At 43.8% G+C, this 23,206-nt stretch overlaps 1 protein-coding gene across 5 annotated transcripts; it reads right to left on the bottom strand.

Annotated features, from left to right (window-relative positions):
• Positions 1–4,860: 4,860 nt before the first annotated feature.
• Positions 4,861–15,218, bottom strand: NPY1R (neuropeptide Y receptor Y1). 5 transcript variants are annotated; one of them, XM_048509360.1, is made up of 4 exons: positions 14,020–14,260; positions 6,108–6,961; positions 5,550–5,978; positions 4,861–5,220 (listed from the first exon to the last, which is right to left on the bottom strand). In XM_048509360.1, exons 2-4 carry the CDS (start codon positions 6,795–6,797, stop codon positions 5,176–5,178), a joined length of 1,164 nt encoding a protein of 387 aa, XP_048365317.1. In that variant the 5' UTR covers positions 6,798–6,961; positions 14,020–14,260; the 3' UTR covers positions 4,861–5,175. The 5 variants fall into 5 exon arrangements, with proteins under 5 accessions (XP_048365317.1, XP_048365313.1, XP_048365312.1 ...); XM_048509356.1 differs by lacking the exon at positions 14,020–14,260 and adding an exon at positions 15,124–15,218 and having other exon boundaries at positions 4,861–5,978; XM_048509355.1 differs by having other exon boundaries at positions 4,861–5,978; positions 14,020–14,259.
• Positions 15,219–23,206: the final 7,988 nt, after the last annotated feature.

Below are 23,206 nucleotides of genomic sequence, written 5' to 3'. Positions count from 1 at the left end.
CATATTAACTCTTAAGACTATATCTCGACAGCATCTTCAGTTGAGAAGGTAATTACTTAAAATGGTAACTGGTCAGTGTGTTGGAGTATGTGTCTACCAAACCGCTACAGGGTGAGGGTAAAGGTCCATGTAAAGTGCGTGAACTATTGCTGCTACACTGATTTGCTGATTTGACACTGTATTTCTCATAACCTCTATTGTAGCCATGTTTCTTCCAATTGAGTGTACACTCTCTGGCCTGGTCAAGAGGAACACAGTTGGGATGATGCTGGCTCAAGCTTTCTTGAATGAATTAAAACATTTCTGAGCCAGGCCACCTATCACCCACATCTTGTTGCACACTAAAAGAGTCAATTGCATCAGCAAGAGTTGACTTTGATCCTTTGCACTTGATCCTACCATCTGCAGATTTGGCAAAGCGGGATTTTCGGCATCCCCTTCACATTTGTGGTCCATTGAACCCCCCCCCCCCCAATCCCTGTTATTCCCACTGGCGAAGCTCCCAGGGGCTGGGGGGCGTGATGCACCAGGCGCACAGATTTGGGTCACGTGGGGGGTGCAAAATCCCCACGCCCCCCTTCCCCCCCCGCGGTGCCCCCTCCCACACTTACTTTAGGAAACTGAGCAGGCTGGAGAACAGGCCTGCCTATTCCTGAGTAAAGGAACTACCCGTTTCCCAGGGAGACCCTGAAATGTCCGTTCCCCACCAAATTCAGAAACCTGTTCTCCCGGACTCGGTTTCCCAAAGTAAGGTGTGAAACAATGTGTGAAAGGGGCACTGCCGATGAAGTGGCGTGATTTCTCCCCTTACGATGCCCCCCCACACACATTTACTTTAGGAAACCGAGCAGGCTAGAGAACAGGCCTTCCTGTTCTGGTGCAAACTACATTTCCCAGGATACCCTGGGAAATGTAGTTCCCACCAGAACAGGCCTCCAGCCTGCTCGGTTTCCTAAAGTAAGTGGGGGAAGGGCACCACCTCGGGAGGGGGCGCGCGAAAAAGCCAGAGTGCACACCGGGCGCACTCTGGCCCAGCTACACCTCTGGTTATTCCTGGGGGTCAGTGGACACTCAGAAAAAAAGTACTGTAGCCTAGTGGGAGTCTGAAGTGGGAGGGGAATATCGGTGGAAATTACATCCTGCTCTTTTGAAGGCCGAAGTGCATAGAACTGGATACCTGCCAGTTCATGTTAGAATCATTCTCCTTTGTAACTTTCGGATCAGAAGACTTGTCACCACATATGCTAGGTTGACAGAAATATCGCCCAACTAACTTTATGTTTAATTTAGCTGTCTCTGTCTGCATCCTTCAAGTGTAAGCAGTGGCTTTCCTCTTTCAAGCCATAAAACAGGCTTCTGGGATTTTCCTAGTTTGGCTAAGCTTGGCTGAAATGCAGGGAGACAAAAAGAAAACCATGGGAAAGATTTAGCACCCATCTGCCATATCGTCCTTTTAAATTTCATTCCCTGCCCTGTTTTACAAGAATATGACAGACTTGTTCTAACACACACATCTGCTGCCATAATGTCTTTGCTACAGTCAAAAAATGGTTGCTAATTTTCCATGAAAAGTACTAAAACTAGCTCCTGTTCTTTTGAAAGTTTTACCAACACCATTTTGAACTGCGCAATTCAAAGATTTTTGCTGAGAACATACACTGCTTCTGGGGAAAAAAAACTACGACAAGATTGGATCTGAAGCTAGACCTGTGACCCTAAGGTAGCTTTAGATATGTTTTTCTTTCTATTAGTATTTCTACACACATTCACACTCCGTGACAAAGTACTCTTGAAACAGAGTATGTCAAAAACAATTTGTGTTGTGGTGGTGGGTAGGGATGGGGGGATGAACTGTTTTCACAAAGTTAAATGTTCCATTGGCCACAGCAAGTCTCTGACCATGACTGTAAATTGCTCATTGGATCCATCCAAGCTATACAGTGAAATACCTCGACACAGGCATAAGGCGTAAACTTCTTCTATGAGGTAAAATAAGGTTACTGGTACTTCAGCACAAATCAGTTTCACGGGCTACTCTATCTCTTCCACAGCATCTGTGGCTCTCCCTGGGATACTAACATAGCAATTCTCATGACAATAAAATTGCTGTGCCTCCTACAACAGTTCTGTACAGACAAGAGGAAAAAAAAGAATTGCTAAAGTTATTTCATGCCTTTGTACTGAAAGTGCTGCCATCATTTATTAGTAATATAGCAACTGCAACTGTTTCAAAGTAGTGTAACAGTTCAAAATTGTACCAATGTGAACATGTCACACAATTTAGCCCACACTGAGCATTGATTGGCATGCTTGATCTGAAAATACTGTTGCCCATTTCAGTAATAGTAGACTTTGTCCAAGGCATGCCTCTGTAAATTCCATTCATCACAACAGGACAAACTGACAATGCAATCCTCAGTAGGCTTATATCACCGGGCTTATAAGGGTGGAATTCTGTTTAGGATTCCACTGTGAATGAACACAACTGAAATGATTTTGATACTGCAGTCTTATGCAGACTTGCTTCGAAGAACTAGTTGGTCTTGCTTCTGAATAGAATGGCCAAGGGTCAGCTTCACATAAGACTGGCTCACGCTCAAACTTTTCTTTGGACTTCAGAATTGTGTAAGTGAAGTGTCACTCACTTGTTGTTCAGAATAAATGCCTTTGGTACATTGGGCAGGATGCAGGACTGAAAGCAAATGTACATGAGCATTCAGGTTCTTAACATTATTAGGTTGCCATGAAACTGAAAGTTTTAAGCAAGGAGGGTTGAAACCAGCATGCATGGCCGTACACAACAGTGTTTGTTGTGATACCTTCAAAAATAAGTTTTAAAAGATGCAATTTAGTTTTCTAAACCCTTTAAAAGGCTAAATGTTTCCATGTTTGTAGCACTCGTTATTGGAAAATCTACAGTATATAAAATTCATTACCGATACAAAGGCTGGTTGTTACTTAAACTGAGCTCCTTTGACACCCCATGGTTAATAAGAACAAAGGCAATTAATGTAAACAAATCTCAGGACTGCTCCACGGATCCTAAATGTTTATTTTACTGATAGGCATTAAATTATATGGAAGATTTCTTAATGGCATTGATATGATACCTAACACTGTACAAGAGCAGAGCATCTCTGGTTGCTTCAGCAAATTAATCTTTATACAGGGTTTAGTGTGAGATACCAAATGCTGGAAAACCTTTTAATATAATAGATACAAGTCTGTTATATACAAAACTGCACAGTAGATTTCTACAATGCAATTAAAACTTCTTCAGGAGCCCTAGTGTACAGTGAGTATTCTGTGAGAAGGGGTAGGTACCATGTTCATTTCAGTATTTAAGAAATACTCCATGTAGGTCTTTCCATTGCATGCATAGAACAGTGAGGACAGCTCACACTCACTCAGATTGCTGGCACAGACTCCTGGGCACACAACAGAACCTCTGTGCATAAACCAGATTTTCTGGAACAAGGAGCCATAAACAATTTAACTAGGCCTCGAAAATTCTTAATGAATGCACTAGAAGCTATATGATAGGTTTTGCTGTCTTATTATATGGGGGTTATATACCATGAAATCTGAACATAGTCCATGACCTGATGATGTAGTTATGCTAGTGAATGAATATGAACAGTAACAGGTATTCAAGAACATATTTAATTAAAAACCCTGTTACTGGTTTTTTAACTACCTGAACAAGACTGCCCAACCTGTTTACTGCATCTAGGGATGGACTGAAAATTTAACTTCCCAAAACACTCATGGTGGCCTTCTGCTCTGCACAGTGAAGTCAGTCCATGCTTGACAGGCCCACTAGGTTTCAGTATGACCCTAGCTGACAGTGCGGCAGGAGGAATCTGTGATGAACCTGTTGTAGCTGTGTCTGATTAGGAGGATCAAGTCTGAGGAGAGCAGAGAACAGCTGCTGTACTCAGACGTCTCTTTACAATGAATATGCCTCTGTTTCCTCACAAGGATGGTCCAGACCCAAGCACAGGAGCTACCATAAACTCTACATAAGGGATAATGGCTGGCAAGGAGGAAGTGGTTGCCTGTGACGAGAAGTGGCAATCAAGGGTTCAGAAACTGCTGTTCTTCCTTGCCTTCTTAATCTGTCACTATGGGTGGCCAGGGTTACAAAATTGGACTGAAATGATGTATCACATGATGCAGACCTGCCATGTGTTATATCAGTCATGTGATACAGGTTCTCGGGCCATTTTTTGAGCTCTCACATGAGTGAAATGCCCCCAACTGGAGTCACTGGGTTGGATCTCAGAAATTAAGACTTTTGAAGTGAATAATTTTTGGAGCCAGTCAAAGAGTTCTCTCAAAAGAGCAATTCCTCCAGAAAGCCCACACCCTGGGCAGGAGCAAGCTAAGCAAACCACCTCTGACCTCTCTTGCCACATGACCCTGTAGGGTTGCCATGTCAGCTATGATTTGACGGCACTTTCCATCACCACTTGCCAATCAAATAATATTTTGGTTTTATTTCATTCAACTTTAGTGTTGTGATATGATCACTGCAGTTGAGTTTTACTTAGTTTCTATCCTAAAAGCCAATTGGACATGTTTGCAGATAACCTCAGTCAGTACAGTTGCTGTAACATAACTAGTTTCAAAGGGTATGTCAGACAAAGTTACACACTAGCAATGCTAAAATACACCCTTCCAAGTCCAAAAATACACCCTTCCAAGTCCACTGAAGTCCACTGCCCTAGAAGGCAATTTAAGACAACTCTCATTAAATGGGAAACATTAAGCATATGCTTAACAATGTCACTAAAATCCATATTGCATGCAGTGTGATCCCAACCATGCTGATTTCAGAAATTAGTTCCACTGAATTTAGTGCAATTTACCTCTTTATACGTGTTCCTAGGCATCCAGCTTTAGTGCTGAAAATCAGCTGGACTATGTCCAGAATTTTTCATTTGTTTTATTTTTATCCCAATGTTCTATGTCCTATATTATTTATACCTTTAAATAATGTATATCTACATGGCCATTTGTTTTTGTTTAATCTGTACGCTTCTCAGTAATGCTTTCTACACAATCTGTTGCTTCTAGCACATAGCATTTTTTCAACACAAAAACAGCTGGCCAGATCACGACGACCTAATTCCGTACAGGAAAAGACTTCATATTGCAGGATTTGGTGAAGCATTAAGGAATCTTTTTTTCCTCCCTAGGTTCCAACGACAGAGCATCCTTTGAAATAAATACAGAATAGATCTTAGTGCAGAAATGTATCAAAGTGCAAGCCAGCAGACTGAAAATCACTTGATGGAAACTTCAAGTAGAAGGTAATCCAACATTCTTTATGTTATAAATTAAATTGTTCTGGTTTTTACCAGCAGCAAAAGAAAGAAAGAAAGAAAGAAAAACAACTATATGACAGTTGATTTTATAGTTCTTTCCAGGGGGAAAAAGCAAGAAAGAAATTTGTTTCTTTATAAGATTGTCAATGTCTTTTGAACTCACCCATGTCAGGGATTTGGGCAGTTTAATTCTATTTTTTCATCGTCATTGTCACTTACTTTTTTAAAGGCAATGGGGCTGGATTGCTTCAACGAGGTTTTTGAAATGTCTGTGTGCATTGTGGACATTGCTATCGTCTCATAATCATCATCCCTAATGTTAAAATCGCAGAAACGAAATAAAACCTGCAAGTCCCTTTGGAAGTTTTTGTTGAGGAACCCGTAAAAAATTGGGTTCACACAGGTTGAGATCATTGCTGTGAGGTGACAGATTAAAAACAACAAGTTATGGCTGCACGTTGCACCAGGTAGAATTTCATGATTCCAATCAAAGACTGTGTTAAAAATGGTCAGAGGCAGCCAGCAGACTGCAAAAGCAACCACAATAGACATAAGCATGATATTGATCCTTTTAGTTTCAGTGGATCGGTATTTATTGTCTCTCATCTTGTCCATCATATTGTTCCTTCTTTTTAGGCGTATGTATATCTGTGGGGAAACAAAAAAAAATTTGAATAACAGTATGCCTTCGCACTGTGTCACCTCCCGATACTTCCTTTGGAAAGAAAAAAAGACAAATCAGAGAAGGCAAAAAATCACAAACTAATTCTCACTTACCTTTAAGTAGCAAATAAATATAAAACAAAGAGGTCCTAAGTACTGTATGATCAGGAGAGCTGTGGTATATGACAGCCGGATTGTCTCTGAAGGAAATGAATCCATGCACACATATTTGCCCTTGTATAGGGTAATATTGTTGAACGGTTCATCAGTTAGTTCGTAATATAGCAAGAAAGGCAAAGATGAAGCCAGTGCAGTAATCCAGATGGCAGCAATCCCTATGTATGCATGTCTGTTGTTTGGTCTCCAGCCACGGGGGTTGATAATCAGTTGATGGCGCTCAACAGCGATGAGGACCAAAGAGAAAACAGAGACTGTGATGGATGCGCACTGCACATAAGAGTTCAGCTTGCACATAGCCTGCCCAAAAACCCAGTGGTCCATTAAAGTGTATACAAATGTGAAGGGAAGACACATGATGGTAATGAGCAGGTCCGAAAAGGACAGGTTGACTATAAGGATGTTAGTGACATTGCGCATCTCCTTCTGTTTTAAGATGATTATGATCAAGGCCAGGTTTCCAGAAATGCCAAGGAGGATAACAGCTCCATAAGCCAGGGCCAAGGTGAACACCATTGCCAATGGTACATGACAGTCTTCATCCACAAAGTGTGAGAGTCTGGAAGTCCCTTCTGAGGCATTCTGAATGGAATAGTTTCCAGTCAAAAAGAGAAATGATTTATTCATGGTGGGTTATTTTCACTCACGGACCACGCTGAGCTATAGTTTGAAACTGCAATGGATTTCTCAGAAGCGCATTCAAGAGGTCAGATTTTTCTCATTACACAAACAACAGGCTCCCAGCCAAAGCTACTACAGAAACATTCATGCCGTTGGTAGGCTTCAACAGTCTGCAAAGGCAAAAAAAAAAAGGCACACATTCATTTCTTTGTCTGTTAAGCCATGGCAGAAGGCATTTTCTGGTGTTAAACTCAGGGGACTTTCTTAATCATAGCCTTCAGAGTTTTGCTTCCTTTTGTTATGCCATTCTCAACTATGGAAGGATTTCTGTGACACAGATTCCTATCAATGCATTAAAATGTATGGCAGATACAAGAACCAAAAATACTAGGGATACTCAGGGCATCAGATCTCACCTCCTAGCTCTTACACAGAGGGAGTATTGATGAGATTTAAACTATTCTCATGACACATTTTGTTTTTTATAAAGCCTCCAGAGAAAAGTTTTACATCTGTACACTATTTAAATATAACACACTATACACAAAGCTAGCAAGAGGTTTTAGACTGGGCCGCAGGCATATAAGCAAACTCACTTCTTATAAAGTCCAAGAACTTGAGAACAATCTTCTACATATATAAAAAACTAACAGTGACTTTGTTAGTCACGCCCTAACGCCGAAACGGCTGGACGGATCGCCCCCAAATTTTCACATGACGTTCCTCCTGTTGTGGGCAGGTAATCAGACCTTCAAATCGCCGAAAGTCCATACCTGAGACAGGTAAAAAGTATTTTTCCTGGCGCATCAGGCCATGAAGCTGGCTGTGTTTAACTGTCACCCTTAGAATGTTTGTGCAGCCTGTCTGTGGCCTGAGGGGTTGGTCTGAGGGCTTAGAATGTTCGTGCAGATGGGCAGAGATGAGCATTGCAAACAGTAAATAGGTAACACTGTTAGGTAATACAAGTGGAAGTGAAACACGTACACACTTTGCCATGTGAAATGTCAGGTGGGGTTCCCCCCTCACACGCAGATAACTTTCACTCTCTGTGCCTCATCCACTGCTACCACACAACACACATCCAGCTCATCCTCACACACCTCACTCTGCCCTCCCTCACATCCAAACACCACTTACCCACTTCCTCACCCATATTCGCCATAGCTCTCTTTTACTAAAAGCAAGCTGGAGTTTGCCTTTTTTTTCTAAGAAAATCTGTGTGGTGGGGGTGAACCAACACTACTGGCTCCGCTTCTTTTGCACATGGCTCTTTAAGAACCCAGGGAGCTGGCCTTGATCTGAGCACCTCACCACCCTGCCTCTGCTGCCTGACTGGGAGAGCCTCCTTGCCCCAGTTCTGCCTTCCCCAAGCCAGGACTGTGTGTGTCAACCAGCCTCATGGACAGTGGGATTCGCACTCTGGACAGTTCCATTGTGGAATGGAAAGGGTTACCTTATACTAAATAAACAACACACCACCATATAACAATGTGCATTGAAAAGGGAAAGAGGGATTCCATTTGACCACCCCAAAAGGCTATGCTGCGGATCATTGGACATGCATGGACATCTGTGTGGGTGCGGACTGCGATGAGAAGGACAATTGCCACAGCAACGCATGGCTGGGCCCTGCTAGTTACTTAGATAAGACCCTAAGCAGTGAAGTAGGTATAGATTTTTTATGGGGTGGGTTCGGTGACTGAGGGCTTTCCAGCTGTTCCATTCCATGCATTGTTTCAAGCAAGCTTGACATATAATGGGAGGGGTTTGAACCAAAGAGCAGCAGTGGCGTAGGAGGTTGAGAGCTCATGTATCTAATCTGGAGGAACCGGGTTTGATTCCCAGCTCTGCCGCCTGAGCTGTGGAGGCTTATCTGGGGAATTCAGATTAGCCTGTACACTCCCACACACACCAGCTGGGTGACCTTGGGCTAGTCACAGCTTCTCGGAGCTCTCTCAGCCCCACCTACCTCACAGGGTGTTTGTTGTGAGGGGGGGAAGGGCAAGGAGATTGTAAACCCCTTTGAGTCTCCTGCAGGAGAGAAAGGGGGGATATAAATCCAAACTCTTCTTCTTCTTCTTCCCCCTTCCCTACATCCCTGGTTTAGCCCAAGAAAGGACACAGGATTAGATCTTTAGTACAGTTTAGCATGGCAGATGGGATCTGGCATTGCAAATGAAACAGAGTTGCACATGAGCTGGGAATGAAATACAGAGTTTTCTTATGCTGTTCTAACAATACTCACATAAGTCCTTATGACACAATCTGGAAATCAGACATCAGCATGATATAAAATAAACGGAGCATATACAAGATCGTATGTGTGGTTAAAGTGTTATCAAGCCACAGCAACTTAGGGTGACCCCAGCAAGGGACTTCCGAAGCTAGCCACCACCTTCCTCTGCAGAGTCTTCTTTGGTGTTCTCCCTTGCAAGTACTGACACTGTGCTACACCATGCTGTCTTCGCTCCCATACAAAAACCTAATAGCAGACAGATTCTAATGATCTAACCAAATATTTTGCTAAAATCAACAAAACAGTACAAGTGCCACTTTCCTGGCAAATTGAAAACACAGTGCTATCCTTAGCAGAATTACAATCTCCTAAATCAATTGGAGCTAGAAGGCTGTTATTCATTCAGAAACAGCACAGTGCAGACAATAGTAAAAGCATCCCTGCCACTCACTGTTGAAATGGTGAGGCAATTTGGCTTAAGAGGACCAGGTGTCAAAGAAATCAAATGGAGAATCAGTCCATAAAGAAACAGCCACTTACCAAACAGGCAGACAAGAGCTCTGTGAGAGGTCTGCCCAATTGTTGGCAAAGTGTTTTGTGCTCATGTTACAGAATTCAAAAAACATGATCAAGATGTCATCTTATGATTCTGCAATCAGATCACAGAAAGCTTTGTTGTGGTATGACTGATCTAGTAGTATCTTGAGTGCCACACCATACATAAAAACATTTAGATTGCAATCTTGTGCAAAATTCCTTGGGAGTAAACCCTGCTAATCTCAGTTGTAGTTAATTATTTAACACACAGGATAAAGCTGTCAGTTTCTAGGCTTCGGGGGAACCAAATAGGTTTGAATGTTTTTAACTAGTTGTTAGGTATATTGCTGCTTTAAATTAACGTAGTTGCCCATCTGGAATTATGTTTTTGTGTGTGTTTTGTTCATTGAAAAGGTACAAACAAGAAACTGTGTTGCTTATTGCTTATAAAAATTCTTTTCCATGAAGACACAGAATACTAGTTAATAGTTAATAACATACATTTTTCAGATCTCAATTTACTGCTGCTTCTTACTTTTATCTCATTAAAAATAAACAAAAAATTTTAAATTATGTACAACAGCTGCCTAGCTTCTGTCCTTACATCATGACATTCTTCACCGTAGGATCAAATACGAAAAGAGACTTGCCACATGTAATCATAAACACGTCAAAATTCAGCAGTTCTCTTGAACTGGCTTATCAACACAATAATTAGGTTACAGGAATACCCCCAAAGTAATGTAATGCATTTTGTTGAACTCGCTCAGAAGGATGTAAAGTCGGCAAACATTTATGTTTCACAGAATTCTTCATCAAGTAGGACAGGAGTCAGCAACCTTTACCACCCAAAGAGCCAATTGGACCTGTTTTCCACAGCCCCGAAGATCTACCGAGCCAGAGAGGCGGCTCCGCACAGATCCGCCTCCAGTTTGGCCCCTCCACTCACCTTTCCTGGAGGGACATGCCCATGCTACCCTCTGACCTCCAGGCTACACAGAGTCGCAGTATAAGGCTGAAAGAGCCGCATGCGGCTCCGGAGCCACAGGTTGCAGACCCCTAGGAAGAAGGAGGAGGAGGAGTAGTTTGGATTTATATCCCCCCTTTCTCTCCTGTAGGAGACTCAAAGGAGCTTACAATCTCTTTTCCCTTCCCCCCTCACCGGAGAGAGTTCAGAAGAACTGTGACTAGCCCAAGGTCACCCACCTGGCATGTGTTGGAGTACACAGGCTAATCTGAATTCCCCAGATAAGCCTCCACAGCTCAAGCGGCAGAGCAGGGAATTAAACCCAGTTCCTCCAGATTAAAATACACCTCCTCTTAACCACTACGTCACTGCTGCTCTTACATAGCAAGCTTAGTGACCAAAATTTTTTGCATTGCTGATGAGTTATTTATTCAGGCCTTAATAATTCTGCCATTTTGTCTTTCCTACAATGGGCGAGTGCACTGGTGAGCTTGGGATGGCGTAACTCTGTTTAGGATTTACTTGCTAGTCATCTGTTCCTGAAGGAGAAGGAACAAGAAGGTTGGTGTTTATACCCTGCTTTTCTCTACATTTTAAGGAGTCTCAAGAAGTTTTCAATCCTCTCCCCACAATGTACACCAGAGAGAGTTGTGAGAGAACTGTGACTGGTTCAAGGTCACACAGCAGGCTTCATGTGGAAGAGCTAGATTCACCATATTAGAGACTGCCACTTATGTGGAGGAGTGAAGAATCAAACCTGGTTCTCCAAATTAGAATCCACCACTCTTAATCACTACACCATACTGGAAAACTAGAGAAATGTGTCTGAGATAGTACCGCCTAATAAGACCCACTCAAGGAACCTGGATGTAACATACATGCCCAGTGCCATTTTGGAGGTGATTTCCCTCAGCACCTGAGGGGAAGACTTGCTAGAGAAAATGCAGGATCATTTCAGAAAAGATAGCAAAAAAATTTTCTGGAAATATGCACAGTTGTGCCATCTTTGAGGCCATTTTCTCAGTCACTGCCTCTGCTGTAACAACTCAGAGGTGGCATATTTGGGGCAAAAAGTGTTGCTTAACTTGCACTCTGCTTTCAGTCCCTGAGTTAGACTCATGTCTAGTCCAATGCTTGATGTAGCCGGGGGAGGCTACTTTGGACCTGCCAAGTTGAATTTTAAAAAACCAGCTACGAATGTTGCCCTACAAGGACATTGTTAAATCTCTGGAAGATGAGGAAGTAGTGGCAAAACTTAGCTGATAAAACAACTTTTGGCCAGTGTTTGTTAATTCATATGTTATGGAGTACGCAGGCTAGGGTCCCTACCATGACAGTCGGATAGGATTTCAGAGTCCCCTTCATGTCCCATACATACATTGCCTAATTTGGATTGGAATCATGAAACAGGGACCTTCACGGGGAATTCACATTAACATATGAGTTTCCCAAATTGACAAAATAGCATGTCCCTGGACCATTTCAGCTCAGGAAAACAGCATGCATGGGAGGGGGAGGCTGAAGCTCTTTTTCTGAGCATGCCACAGTTGTGATCTGAATTTGGCGCCGTGCATATGGGAACTGAGGAGAACCTGCAACTATTTACACACACTAGGTGAGGACCCCAGATTCAAGCTGAGCATTCTATAACATGTACACAGGTGACTGTGCAGGCCTGTATTAAGAAAATTAACTGATTTGTGGAGATACAACTGCAACTAAAGACTGAATTAAACTTCTGTTTTTATTGCAACTGGTGATTCCCTCTCACTACTTCTTTTAAAACCTCCTTATCCCTTTTCTGCCATGGATTCTCTTTTGGGCAAAACTTTTTAACGATCTAAAAGCCAAGCAAAGACACATCAGAGCGAAGTTTTTCCGAAGGTTGCTTCCTGCAAGCAAACTCTTTCCTAATTAATATGAAGGGACAGTACTGTTGCTAAAGTCAAATGAGGACTCTCGATAGCATTAGCTTCAGTCAGGATTGACGTCTAGCAGAGAAAGGGCAACCTTACTGAAAGAGGCACGAAAAGGAAAGAAGGGAAAATTAAAAGGATTTTTTAAAGAGAGCCATCAGTATATCCACAGACTTCAAAAAAACCACAATTTCTTTTTATGCTAAATACAGTTTATGATGAGGCTGAACGGGGCGGGGGGGTGGAGAGCCAATGCAAAACAATTCAGCCATAATGGGGCCCGCATTTGCTTCAACCTGCCAGAGGTAAAGTAGTGTCTGGAATTTTCCTGCTTCCGTTAGTTTATTAGCACCAGAGGTGTTCCTTTTCCACAGGAGTACTTGCTTCTAACCAGCACACACCTGAAACTTGTTCCCGTGGTTTTTGCAGCTGGATAGCTGCCCTAGAAATAGCTCTGGGCTCTGATGCACACACTTCACTCCAACAGAAAAACAAAATTCTTTAGGGGTTGACTTGCATTTCTTGCAGGGTGAGTCTATGGCTGGGAGAGTATGGGTTGTTTAGTAAGGAATACAAAGATAATAAACTAGGCTCCTTCTCCCTCTCCTACACAGTAGAAGACTTTCCTTGCACAGTATGTTCTTAGAACCAAGGACTACCCTGGTTTTGTCCTGGAAGAGAAAAGAGGGTGTCTGAGCATGTGTGACTTTTCAATCAATAAATGCCTCCTCTGTGGCTCAGGAGTTCAGGAAGGTGTTCTTTGAGAGATGGCCAGCCTCCACAGCCTCTCATTTTGCAGGGATATAAAGTGCAATCCTCAATCCACTTTGCTGGGACCAAGCCCCTGTGAATAAGCTTCAGGAGGATAGGCTTGCTTGGCATGGCACTTTATGGCTGCTTAACCAAAGAGTAACAGGGCTTGTCTGTCTATATTGCAGACGTGTGTTCCCATTCTGTCCTTCTGCCTACTGGACCACATTTATGAATTCCCCTCACCCAACCCCCCAAGGCCCTCCAGCCAGGCCCAGATGACCAGGCTTAGGAAACCCACAGGGGACAGCGCCATTTCTGGAAGGGACTAGTCTTGACCACGAGCGCTGGTTACAACCACCGCTTTTCCATTCCAGTCTCAAACGCAGCAGCCTGGGCAGATCACGATTCGGCTTGGTTTGAAGGCGCAAGGAGGTGTGGGGGCGTCAAGCCCCGATTCCTAAAGCTGTCAAGCTAGCACGCCTGCAATGGCGGCCAAGGCTACAGTCCTAGGCACACATAAGCCCCTCGGGGCTCCTTGACTTCCGAGCAAGCAAGTGCAAGCTTGGACTGCGCAGCTACCAAACGACATACCGTTCCTTAGAAGCAGGCACCTCCAGGGCTTCCTTTTCTTTCATTGCATTACAACAGGAGGTCTTTGTCAAGGAGATACCATGGCCTACAGGTAAGATCGGTGCCCACTCAAGCCAGAGGAAGCGCCCCGAACGCGGTGGGAACAAACCGTCAAATGGACGGCGCTTACCTAGCGGTGTAGTTCTCTGGGGTGGGGTGTGAAATCTCGAGCTGCTAAGGCCCATTTACCTGCAAGGAAGCCCATTGAATAAAGCGGGACTTGCTTCCGAACGCACGTGCATACGCTGGCTTTGCCAGATTCAGCAACTTGCGGCCACGTTGCAGGGCAGCTGGTAGCCGAATAGGCGGATTTGACCTCCTGCGGAGCGCCGTCGTTGGTGGCTCGCAGTTCACCTGGTGCCGTCTGCTCTGGCCGGTCTTCCCCCTACAATCCCTCATCCCCACTCCGTGCAACACAAGCGCGCCCGACCTGGCCGGTGTCAGGCTGACTGCCGGAGCCTAAAGCTGCCGAGCAAATACCCCAGCGGGTGGGACGGGCCTCCCTTCCCCATTGCGCCAGGGCCCCACTCCTCCCCTTTCCCTGCAAGTCCCACCTCTTCTGCACATCCGCGCGGGGGACTCGCCAGGTCGGGGGCCACGTGGGAACCTCCCTTGGGGACGGAGACCTCGAGGAAACACGCTGCTCCCAAAGCGGGGAACACACCTTAACCCCGGGGACGAGGTGGTCCTCGCCGCCCAAAGCCTTTGGTTCAGGGTCAGCGGGAGGGAGCGGAGGCGGCTCCCGAAGGAAAGTGCCGGATTTGTGGGCTTCCTTCCAGCGGACAAAAAAACAAAACAAAACGGGACCCGACCTGTCCCTTCGCCAGCGCGGGTATCGACGGTGGACCTGACCTCTTTTCTCTCCGCACCAGCCTCTTCCGCACGGCTCCGTTGCTCTCAGATGGGAGAAGCGGATCGTACGGACGAGCCATCCCACCAAACTCCGTCGGCCTTGGTTGCGGTGGGTCTCCGAAGAAGAGCCGCGAAACCGCGCCGGGTCAGAAAGGGAGAGGCACGTTCAAGGCCATGCACGCCTGCTCCCATTCCCCCGAGGGTTTGTTCAAAAGTTTCAGTCTATTCAAAGGTGTGAAACTGCCGCGACCGCCGCTGGCTAAAACCCCCTCGAAAAACTGCTGTCGAGGCTTCTTCTCCCCGGACTTACGAAACCCGGGGCTGCACGTGCTAGATTTCGGGCATGCTCCTCGCTAGCAATTTGGCAGCCTTTACCATGCAATGAACGTGCAGAGATCTTTTCTCCAAATTAAGCGGAAAACAAGCGCCACAGATTCTCACCTGGATATCGCTTTGTTGCTGTTCTTGAAAGCATAATCGAGGCTGAAGCGGGCGGGCAGGTCGCTGAAGGGGGGAAGCAGGCAGATCGGTTGGCATTTGCCCACCACAGCCCTGGGAGACTGAGAGAGAGGCGTCCCCCTGAAAGCTGAACTCCACCTCATGCAATATCACATGATGTGCTGTGCAGAATATGAAGAGCCAGGCGGGCGCGCATCACCTTTAAACTGCACATCTGGGGGTGGGTTGCCTGGTAATTCGGAAATAAATGTAATTAAGTACTAGAACTGCCGGAGAGAGGGAAACGCGCCGAGTTAATCTCTCCGGAGTGGGAGACGGGTCCCCTAATGCTTCTTGCCAGCTGGGTTTTGTGGCGTGGTGACTTGCACAGCATGCCACCTCGTGGCCAAAAGGCATCGCTGCCGTGCCATCCTGGTGACATGGGGTTATGTAAAACGGTCGTTACGGGGGTGCTTACAAGAGGTTGGCAATAATCCCCTTAGTTACTACTGGGAGGGATGAGTAAGGGTTCGGTTTTTGAGACTGGCAGGCAGGCAGGTTTCCCGCTCCCTGACCTAAAAATAAAAGGAAAGTTGACTACCTTAAAGGCAATGAGAAATACCAAGAAAAAAAGAGAGCTAGGATTCAGGATTTTCTTGGTGTAAGCTTTACTTCAGCCATGGACTCACTAGATAGCCTTCAGCCTCAGCTCTCTTTGTAACACAAACATAATAAAGGTGTGATAAAAAAAAAAAGCTAGGCTAGCCCCTGCTGATTCCCTAGAAAGAAGGGCTGGCAGCCATTTAAAGCTCAGCTTGAAAGTGGAAAGAGAAGCTATCCCCGCTCTGCACTTTTCTGCCACAAGCCATTTTTAAAAGCTGCTTTTCTTTTCACTGGGATTACTTCCAGTATTGGAGCCCCATCTGGAGACAAAATAGCTTTTCAAAATCATTTAGTTGACAGCATTTATGCTCCACCTTTTTCAACATGGGGAGGGGGCTTAGCTATGCGTCTCTTTTACCCTGACTGCACTTTTTGTTACTTCCATTCAGTGATTTCAAAGGATTCAGTAGCGCTTCTGCAAATCTAATAACCGTCTACCTTATAGGGTTGTTGTAAGGTAATGTATAATTACTTAAAACTCTGTAAAGCTCTAAATAAATGCTGTGACAAGTATTTCTTATGGCTGAATCTTTAATTATCTATAAATCCTTTTATATTTTTTTCTCCTTCATATATGCACATTGTGCTGCACTGCATGGCATTCAGTTGTCCTGATTTTAAAAATAATATTTATTGACTGCTTTTTTACCCATAGGGACAGTGAGCAGTTTGCAACAGTATTTTTTAAAATCTAAGTACTACAGAAGAGATACACTTGTACTAAAAAAAACCCGTTTAAAAATATCAGCAGTGGTGTAGTGGTTAAGAGCAGATGTATTCTAATCTGGAGAAACTGGGTTTGATTCCCAGCTCTGTTTCTTGAGCTTTGGGGGCTTATCTGGGGAATTCAGATTAGCCTGTGTACTTCCACACACACCAGATGGGTGACCTTGGACAAGTCACAGTTCTTCTGAGCTCTCTCAGCCCCACCTACCTCACAAGGTGTTTGTTGTGAGGGGGGAAAGGAAAGGAGATTGTTAGCCCCTTTGAGTCTCCTACAGGACAGAAAGTGGGATATAAATCCAAACTCCTCCTCCTTCTCCTCCCCTTCTTCAGTTCTACTGAATCCAGCTTGCCAGTTGGTGCAAGACAAATGCTAAGAGTTCTTTGGCTCATAGCTCTGGTCTCATTCTGACTTTAAATACCTGTGATCAGAGGAGAACTGAGCCCAAATGGATCTCAGCCACTCAGCTTGTTGTCAGCAAAATATTCTTTACCCCTCAGCCCTTCCAGAAGTGCCGTATTGTAGGACTAGCCATTTCAATTATGCTTTTAATTTTTGCCATCAAGTCACACACACTGACTTACAGCAATGCCATATGTTTTTCAAGGCAAGAGATGTTCAGAGGTGGTTTGCCATTACTTGCCTCTGCGCCAAACCACTGGTATTCCTTAGAGGTCTCCCATCCAAATACTAGGCAGGATCAGAAATGAGGGTGTATGGCGGATTCCACATGGGCCAAAAACAGCAGTGTGACAATGGTTTTAAAGGGTTTATACCGTTTTCACACTGCTGTTTTTGGCCCATGCAGAATCTGCCTATGACTGGCTCAGGATCACCCAGCAAGCTTCTATAGTGCAAGTGGGGTTCTGGTTCCTTATTCACAAGACCACACTGGCTTTTGGTGACCTTACACACTTCCAAAATAAATTCTTTGATTGTACAAAAAACATGGAAGCTTTATATAATAACAACAACAACAACAATAATAATAATAATAATAGAGAAGAAGAAGAGTTTGGATTTATATTCCCCCTTTCTCTCCTGTAGGAGACTCAAAGGGGCCTACAATCTCCTTGCCCTTCCCACCTCACAACAAACACCCTGTGAGATGGGTAGGGCTGAAAGAGCTATGAAAAGCTGTGACTAGCCCAAGGTCACCCAGCTGGTGTGTGTGGGAGTGTACAGGCTAATCTGAATTCCCCAGATAAGCCTCCACAACTCAAGCGGCAGAGCCGGGTATCAAACCCAGTTCCTCCAGATCAGAGTGCACCTGCTCTTAGCCACTACGCCACTGCTGCTCCTATAATAATAAATAACAACAACAACTTGATAAACCGTCCACCCCCGAAGGCTACAGGCTCTTATAATATCAAGGCTTTTCAGTACAAGATCTGTAGTTCTTAAGCAGTACATTCATCTAAAAGACGAGAACAACTGTCTAGAAGGAGCAACTTCTGACTTTGATCGTAAACTTATTCTGGTAGACATTGGCCTGTTCACAGCCCCAGCCAATCAGACAGATGTTATAGAACTCCATCCAGATTGTGTAAGACCTCAGTTTTGAAAGTTCATCTCATTATACTGTGAATGTGGAGAGAGCTGTGCTCATTTTCATTGGCTGTTTTTTCAGTTTTTGGCCTGCAGGGAGTGCAGTTTTTAGGCTAGTGGCACCAGAATTTCAGGGATTTGTTGAGAGACTCTCCTGATGATACCATCCAAGTTTGGTGAGGTTTGGTTCAGGGGGTCCAAAGTTATGGACTCCCAAAGGGGGTGCCCCATCCCCCATTGTTTCTAATGGGAGCTAATAGGAGATGGGGCTACACTTTTGAAGGTCCATAACTTTGGACCCCCTAAACCAAACTTCACCAAACCTGGGTGGTATCATTAGGGGAGCCTCCTAAAGATACCCTGAAATTTTGGTGCTACTAGCTTAACAATTGCACCCCTGAAAGCAGGCAACCCCAAATTTCCCCAGATTCTCCTTTTAAATCCATGATTTTCGGCATGGATTTAAAGGGAGAATCTGAGGTCCACAGTTTAAACATTGAAAGTGATGCTGTTTCAGGGTGGGGGAGAATCCACCCCCAAACAGCATCACTTTCAATGTTGTTTTAACTTGGGACCCCAGATTCTCCCTTTAAGGTGGATTTAAAAGGAGAATCTGGGCTCCCTAGTTTAAAACGCCATTGAAAGTGATGCTGTTTGGGGGAGGATTTCAGCATCACAGCAGCCGCCCGGGGGGGGGGGCACAACACTCAGATTTTGCACTGGGCTCCATTTTCCCTAGCTATTCTTCTGCCTGGAGGGGAGGGCAGAAGGGACTGCCGGCTGGGAGCCCAGCCGGTGGGGGGGGGGGGCAGGGGAGTCTGCTGTCCCTGACCTTGGAGAGCTGCTTTTATAAGCACTGAGGCTGGGGGTGGGGCTTATGGAGGCATGGCCACACCCCCAGGGGTGTGTGGGGGCGTGACCCCTTCCCCTGAACCCACCCCATAAAATATCTATACTTATGTCCCTGCTGGATGACCTTAGGCTAGTCACAGTTCTCTCTGTACTCTCTTAGCCCCACCTCCCTCACAAGGTGCCTTTTGTGGGAAGACAAAGGGAAAGCAGTTTGTAAGCCACTTTGAGACTCCTTACATAGAGAAAGGTAGACTTTAAATCCAAATTCCTCTTAACTGGCAGCAATTTTTCAAAGCTTCAGGCAGCTCTGTCTCAAGATCCCCTTTTAACTGCAGTTGCTGGAGAACATTGCTGCCATTGAGTTTTTCCTTCTTCTTTACTTGGGTTTGCACCACTAAGATTCTACACTTGGTGGAGTGCATATTGCCGCATGGAAGAAAATTAGCATAAACTGAGGTGTAGACTGGGAACAAATGGCCCTTTTCTGTTATGTTGGTTGCTAGGAAAAGTACAGCCATGATAACTGCCAGCTCACCACTTGCTCAGCCTCATTCATGCTACATTTTCAAACAATGTTATGTGCTGGGGTGATGGGATTATATGAAGAATTCTAGCAGCTGAGTGAACCAGTTCTAGATCTGGAGGCAAAACAAAAAGGAACCTCCCAAGGAACCCAGTGAAGTGACTATGTGAGCAGGATGGACTTGGTTACTTAAGGTTGTTGTTGCTGTTGTAGTTTTGGCCATCAAGTCACATCTGACTTATGGCAACCCTTGGTGGGGTTTTCAAGGCAAGAGATGTTTAGATGGTCTCTGCCATTGCCTGTCCCCATGTCCTAACCCTTGTACTCCTTGGAGGACACCCATCCAAATTCTTGCCAAGGTTGACCCTCCTTAGCTTCTGAGATCTGACAGGATGCAAATACAGATACAAAAACTCAGTTATGATGCATGCAGCAAAAACCTCATTATGGGAGGCTCCTGTTTCAGAGCGACAAGAATGAAGCAACATTAAATTATTATTTTTAATCTAACAAGAACACACCTTGCTTTGCACCTGCTGTAGTAGACTTGAGCCAAGGGCTAGCTTGTCATAAGAAATTGCTCACTGAATGCTATTAATAATTATCAGTCGTAGCTATAACAGATCTCGGAGACTACTAAACTGATAGATAGAGATTCAGGACCTCTGGGGGAAGAGTATTGATAGAACAGTTCCCCGGGCAAGGGAAGAAAATGTTGACTGCAGTGTTAATCCAAGCAGCACACTGGGAATATTTAAGTACATCCCCTGTGTTTCCAGCAGATTGATACAAAGGCTGATATTTCAGAAGATGTGAACAGGAATATCCCCATAGCTTTCAGCCCTTTTCACTTCTTTCACCCCTGCATGAGAAGCTGCATGTACCAAAATTCTCTCTGTGGTGCAACTGTCAGAGTCTTCTGAGTGCTTCACGTAAATTTCCAAGCTACCTGTTCAATTGTTCCCATTTCAAAATCTCATGTATTGGCATTTGGCATCTTAACATTCACCTAAACTGATTCGTGTGTGAAACAATATTATCTTTTTTTCCATTTCCAAGTATGACTTGCTGATGTTCTCCCCATTCCATTATCCTCCCAAGCAATGAGGTTGCAGCCTAATTTTATGTCTGTTTACTACAAAGTAAATTTTGCTGACTTCCACAGAACCCACTGCAAGAAAGGGTGCATGAAATAGTATTCTTAATTAAACTGGGCTTTGAAATCCCTGTTTAAACATGTCAGGTAAGTGATAAAATAACCACACAGGAATATATTAATAGAAAGAACAAACAGGTCAAGAAAGTATTGCTCTTCCCTAAGCATTAAGGGACATTTAGTTAGCACTGCAATGATTGTCTTTCATGATTAAAGCAAAATCCCTTAGCAAAGTCTTTTGTACAACTAAAACTCCCCAGTTCTACTTTATCAGATCTCAGTCTACTGATTTGTAAGTTTCAGCAGCAAAACTGTCCTTGGCATTTTACTGAGCAAGTGTTCCTAAATTCTCTGAAACAGACAAATTGTGAGGCTTAACAAACTTAACCCACTCAAAACTTAAGTCATAAAGCTTTCATTTCTCAAAGAGTTTGTTGATACTATGAACAATGTGCTCCACAGCCTGCATAAGGAAGATGTATATTGCAGCATAGGAGGGAAGAATGTGGACATAGCAGCAAGTATTCAAAACTGCACAGAAGACTAATCTCCCTTCTATCCAGCCCCTTTTCACCGTGTGATGCTCCTTAGGCGCAGTGCTGGTCTTCAACATCACATTTCTTGAAACAGTCACTGAATTGATTCAGCAGCAGTGGGGCTGGAACTCTTTGTCTGGGGAAGACTTAAGCAGGCATAGTCTGGGGTAGGCAGAGAGGCAAACTGCTTCCACTGGTTAAGGCCTGTATTTTTGTAATACTGCACTGTTGGGACAGTTGCTGCAACTGGATAGTCTCTTGTGTGATCCTTACACCATATCAATATGACATGACTGTGTGTGAAACCCCAGCCTGCGCTGTCCAGCATTCATGGTTAATCCAAGCCATGGAATTCTCTGTGTTGCCTTTTGATAAACAGAGCCACGGTATCAAAAGATACTTGGCAATTTAAGAATGCTTCTATTAGAATATTTACTCAAATGCAATACTATTTTCTAGGTATGCCATCCAAAAAAAAGAGTGGGTTATAGTTGTTGTTGTTATTAATTCAATTTAATAGACCGCCCTAGCCCTGGAGGGCTCAGTTACGAGTTATGGTTACATCTAACAACAAATAAACTTTGTGTACAATTTTTTTTAATGAGAAGTTATCTTACATTCAGGGACATCCTTTCAAGGACTTATGGCCAATAAAGGTCCCTTTCAGGGACATTCTTTCAAGGACTTATGGCCAATAAAGATTTATTTTGTTTGAGAATAACTATAAGTTATCCTATTATTTTTAGGGCTTTATCAAAATACTTCATATTTGAAAAAGGATTGTGAGCCTTAGTGTCAATCTAATACATTGTGCACACAAAGGTATCCCAGCAAGCCCAGAGTCATCTTTTTGCTATTTCAGTATATGCTCATGGACACTCAGCATCCTGGGCTCATAAGTGACATGCTTATACTCTCCTCCCACAACTTTATCAAATACTTCCACCTTTGTTTCTTGGTCAGACAGAGGGGAAGGACTGAATGGGCATCCAGGAGGGCAGATAGCCTCCCATTGTCTTTGGTGGACTGATGTAGTTTTTATCATTTCATGGAGATGGAGCAGCATGGAGATCTGTGCATGGAGAGACGCAGTGCTCCATTGTGCATTAAAAACATACCTCCACATGTGGCTGCTATGTGTGAAATAATTGATAACCCAACTTATTCTGAATGATTTTGTTATAAAATACTGAATAGTTTTTTATTGTATTTTATCCCACATTTTTAATTGTAATTTGGGATGCATTTTTAGATTGCATAACCCACCCTAGAATGTATTTGAAATTTACTAAATAAATCAATAAATATCCAAGAAAGCAAACTCTTAAGAATGATGTAGGAATTACAACACTGTGCCTTCTTCTTGGAGACATTCTGCTCAGAAGCTGTAAAACTGAAATGATCTTCACCTCATTCATTGCCTAGTCAGAATAATCTGACACAGATCAACTGCCAGGGACATGACTAGGAACACGGCACAAAGTAGTTCATTAGGAGTGCATGTTACTGGTGCTCCCCTATTATCTTCCGGGCACAATTAAAGATGTGGATGTTGATTTAATGGCTTCAACCTACGTTCATTCCCCCCCATTTCTTCCATTACGATCTATAAATGTTCTTTTCAGTTCACCATGTTCTAGCAACTAGATGAAAGAGAGACATTATCTGTGGCTGTCACTTCCCTGAAATGAATACATTCTGTGAACTTTGCCACTTTTGCTACTTTCCAGATTTTCATTATCTGTGATGTCAAAGTTGGAGGTATTTGATTATGCTTTTTTTGGCTGTGATTAAAAGTTTTACTGCAGTTAGCAGATTCCATAGTAGGTCTCCAGGTTTTGCAAGGCCATCCAAGAATCCTAGTAAACTGTTAAATATATTATAAAATAAGTTTTGCTTTACCAGCCTATTATTCCCATACAAGATATTTTCCAACAAATTCAGTAAACTGTTCAACTAAATATACAGCAGAACTGATACAGCTTAATAGTTACCTCTAGAGTTAACATGTTTTTGTTTGGTTGGGAGAGTGGGATTAAACTGCCAATCCATTTTTTTGTATACAGTCTGAGGACTCAACCACA

The sequence above is a fragment of the Sphaerodactylus townsendi genome, linkage group LG10 (assembly GCF_021028975.2).
Source record: "Sphaerodactylus townsendi isolate TG3544 linkage group LG10, MPM_Stown_v2.3, whole genome shotgun sequence".
NCBI lineage: Eukaryota > Metazoa > Chordata > Lepidosauria > Squamata > Sphaerodactylidae > Sphaerodactylus > Sphaerodactylus townsendi.
This window is presented reverse-complemented; position numbering and strand designations above follow the sequence as displayed.

Bases quoted from the DNA above. Each gene is read 5' to 3' on its own strand.
- NPY1R (XM_048509356.1), bottom strand. From the start codon at position 6,797: ATGAATAAATCATTTCTCTTTTTGACTGGAAACTATTCCATTCAGAAT. The intron at 5,979-6,107 runs GTAAGTGAGAAT...GTTTCCCCACAG, and splicing joins TATTTATTTGCTACTTAAAG to ATATACATACGCCTAAAAAG.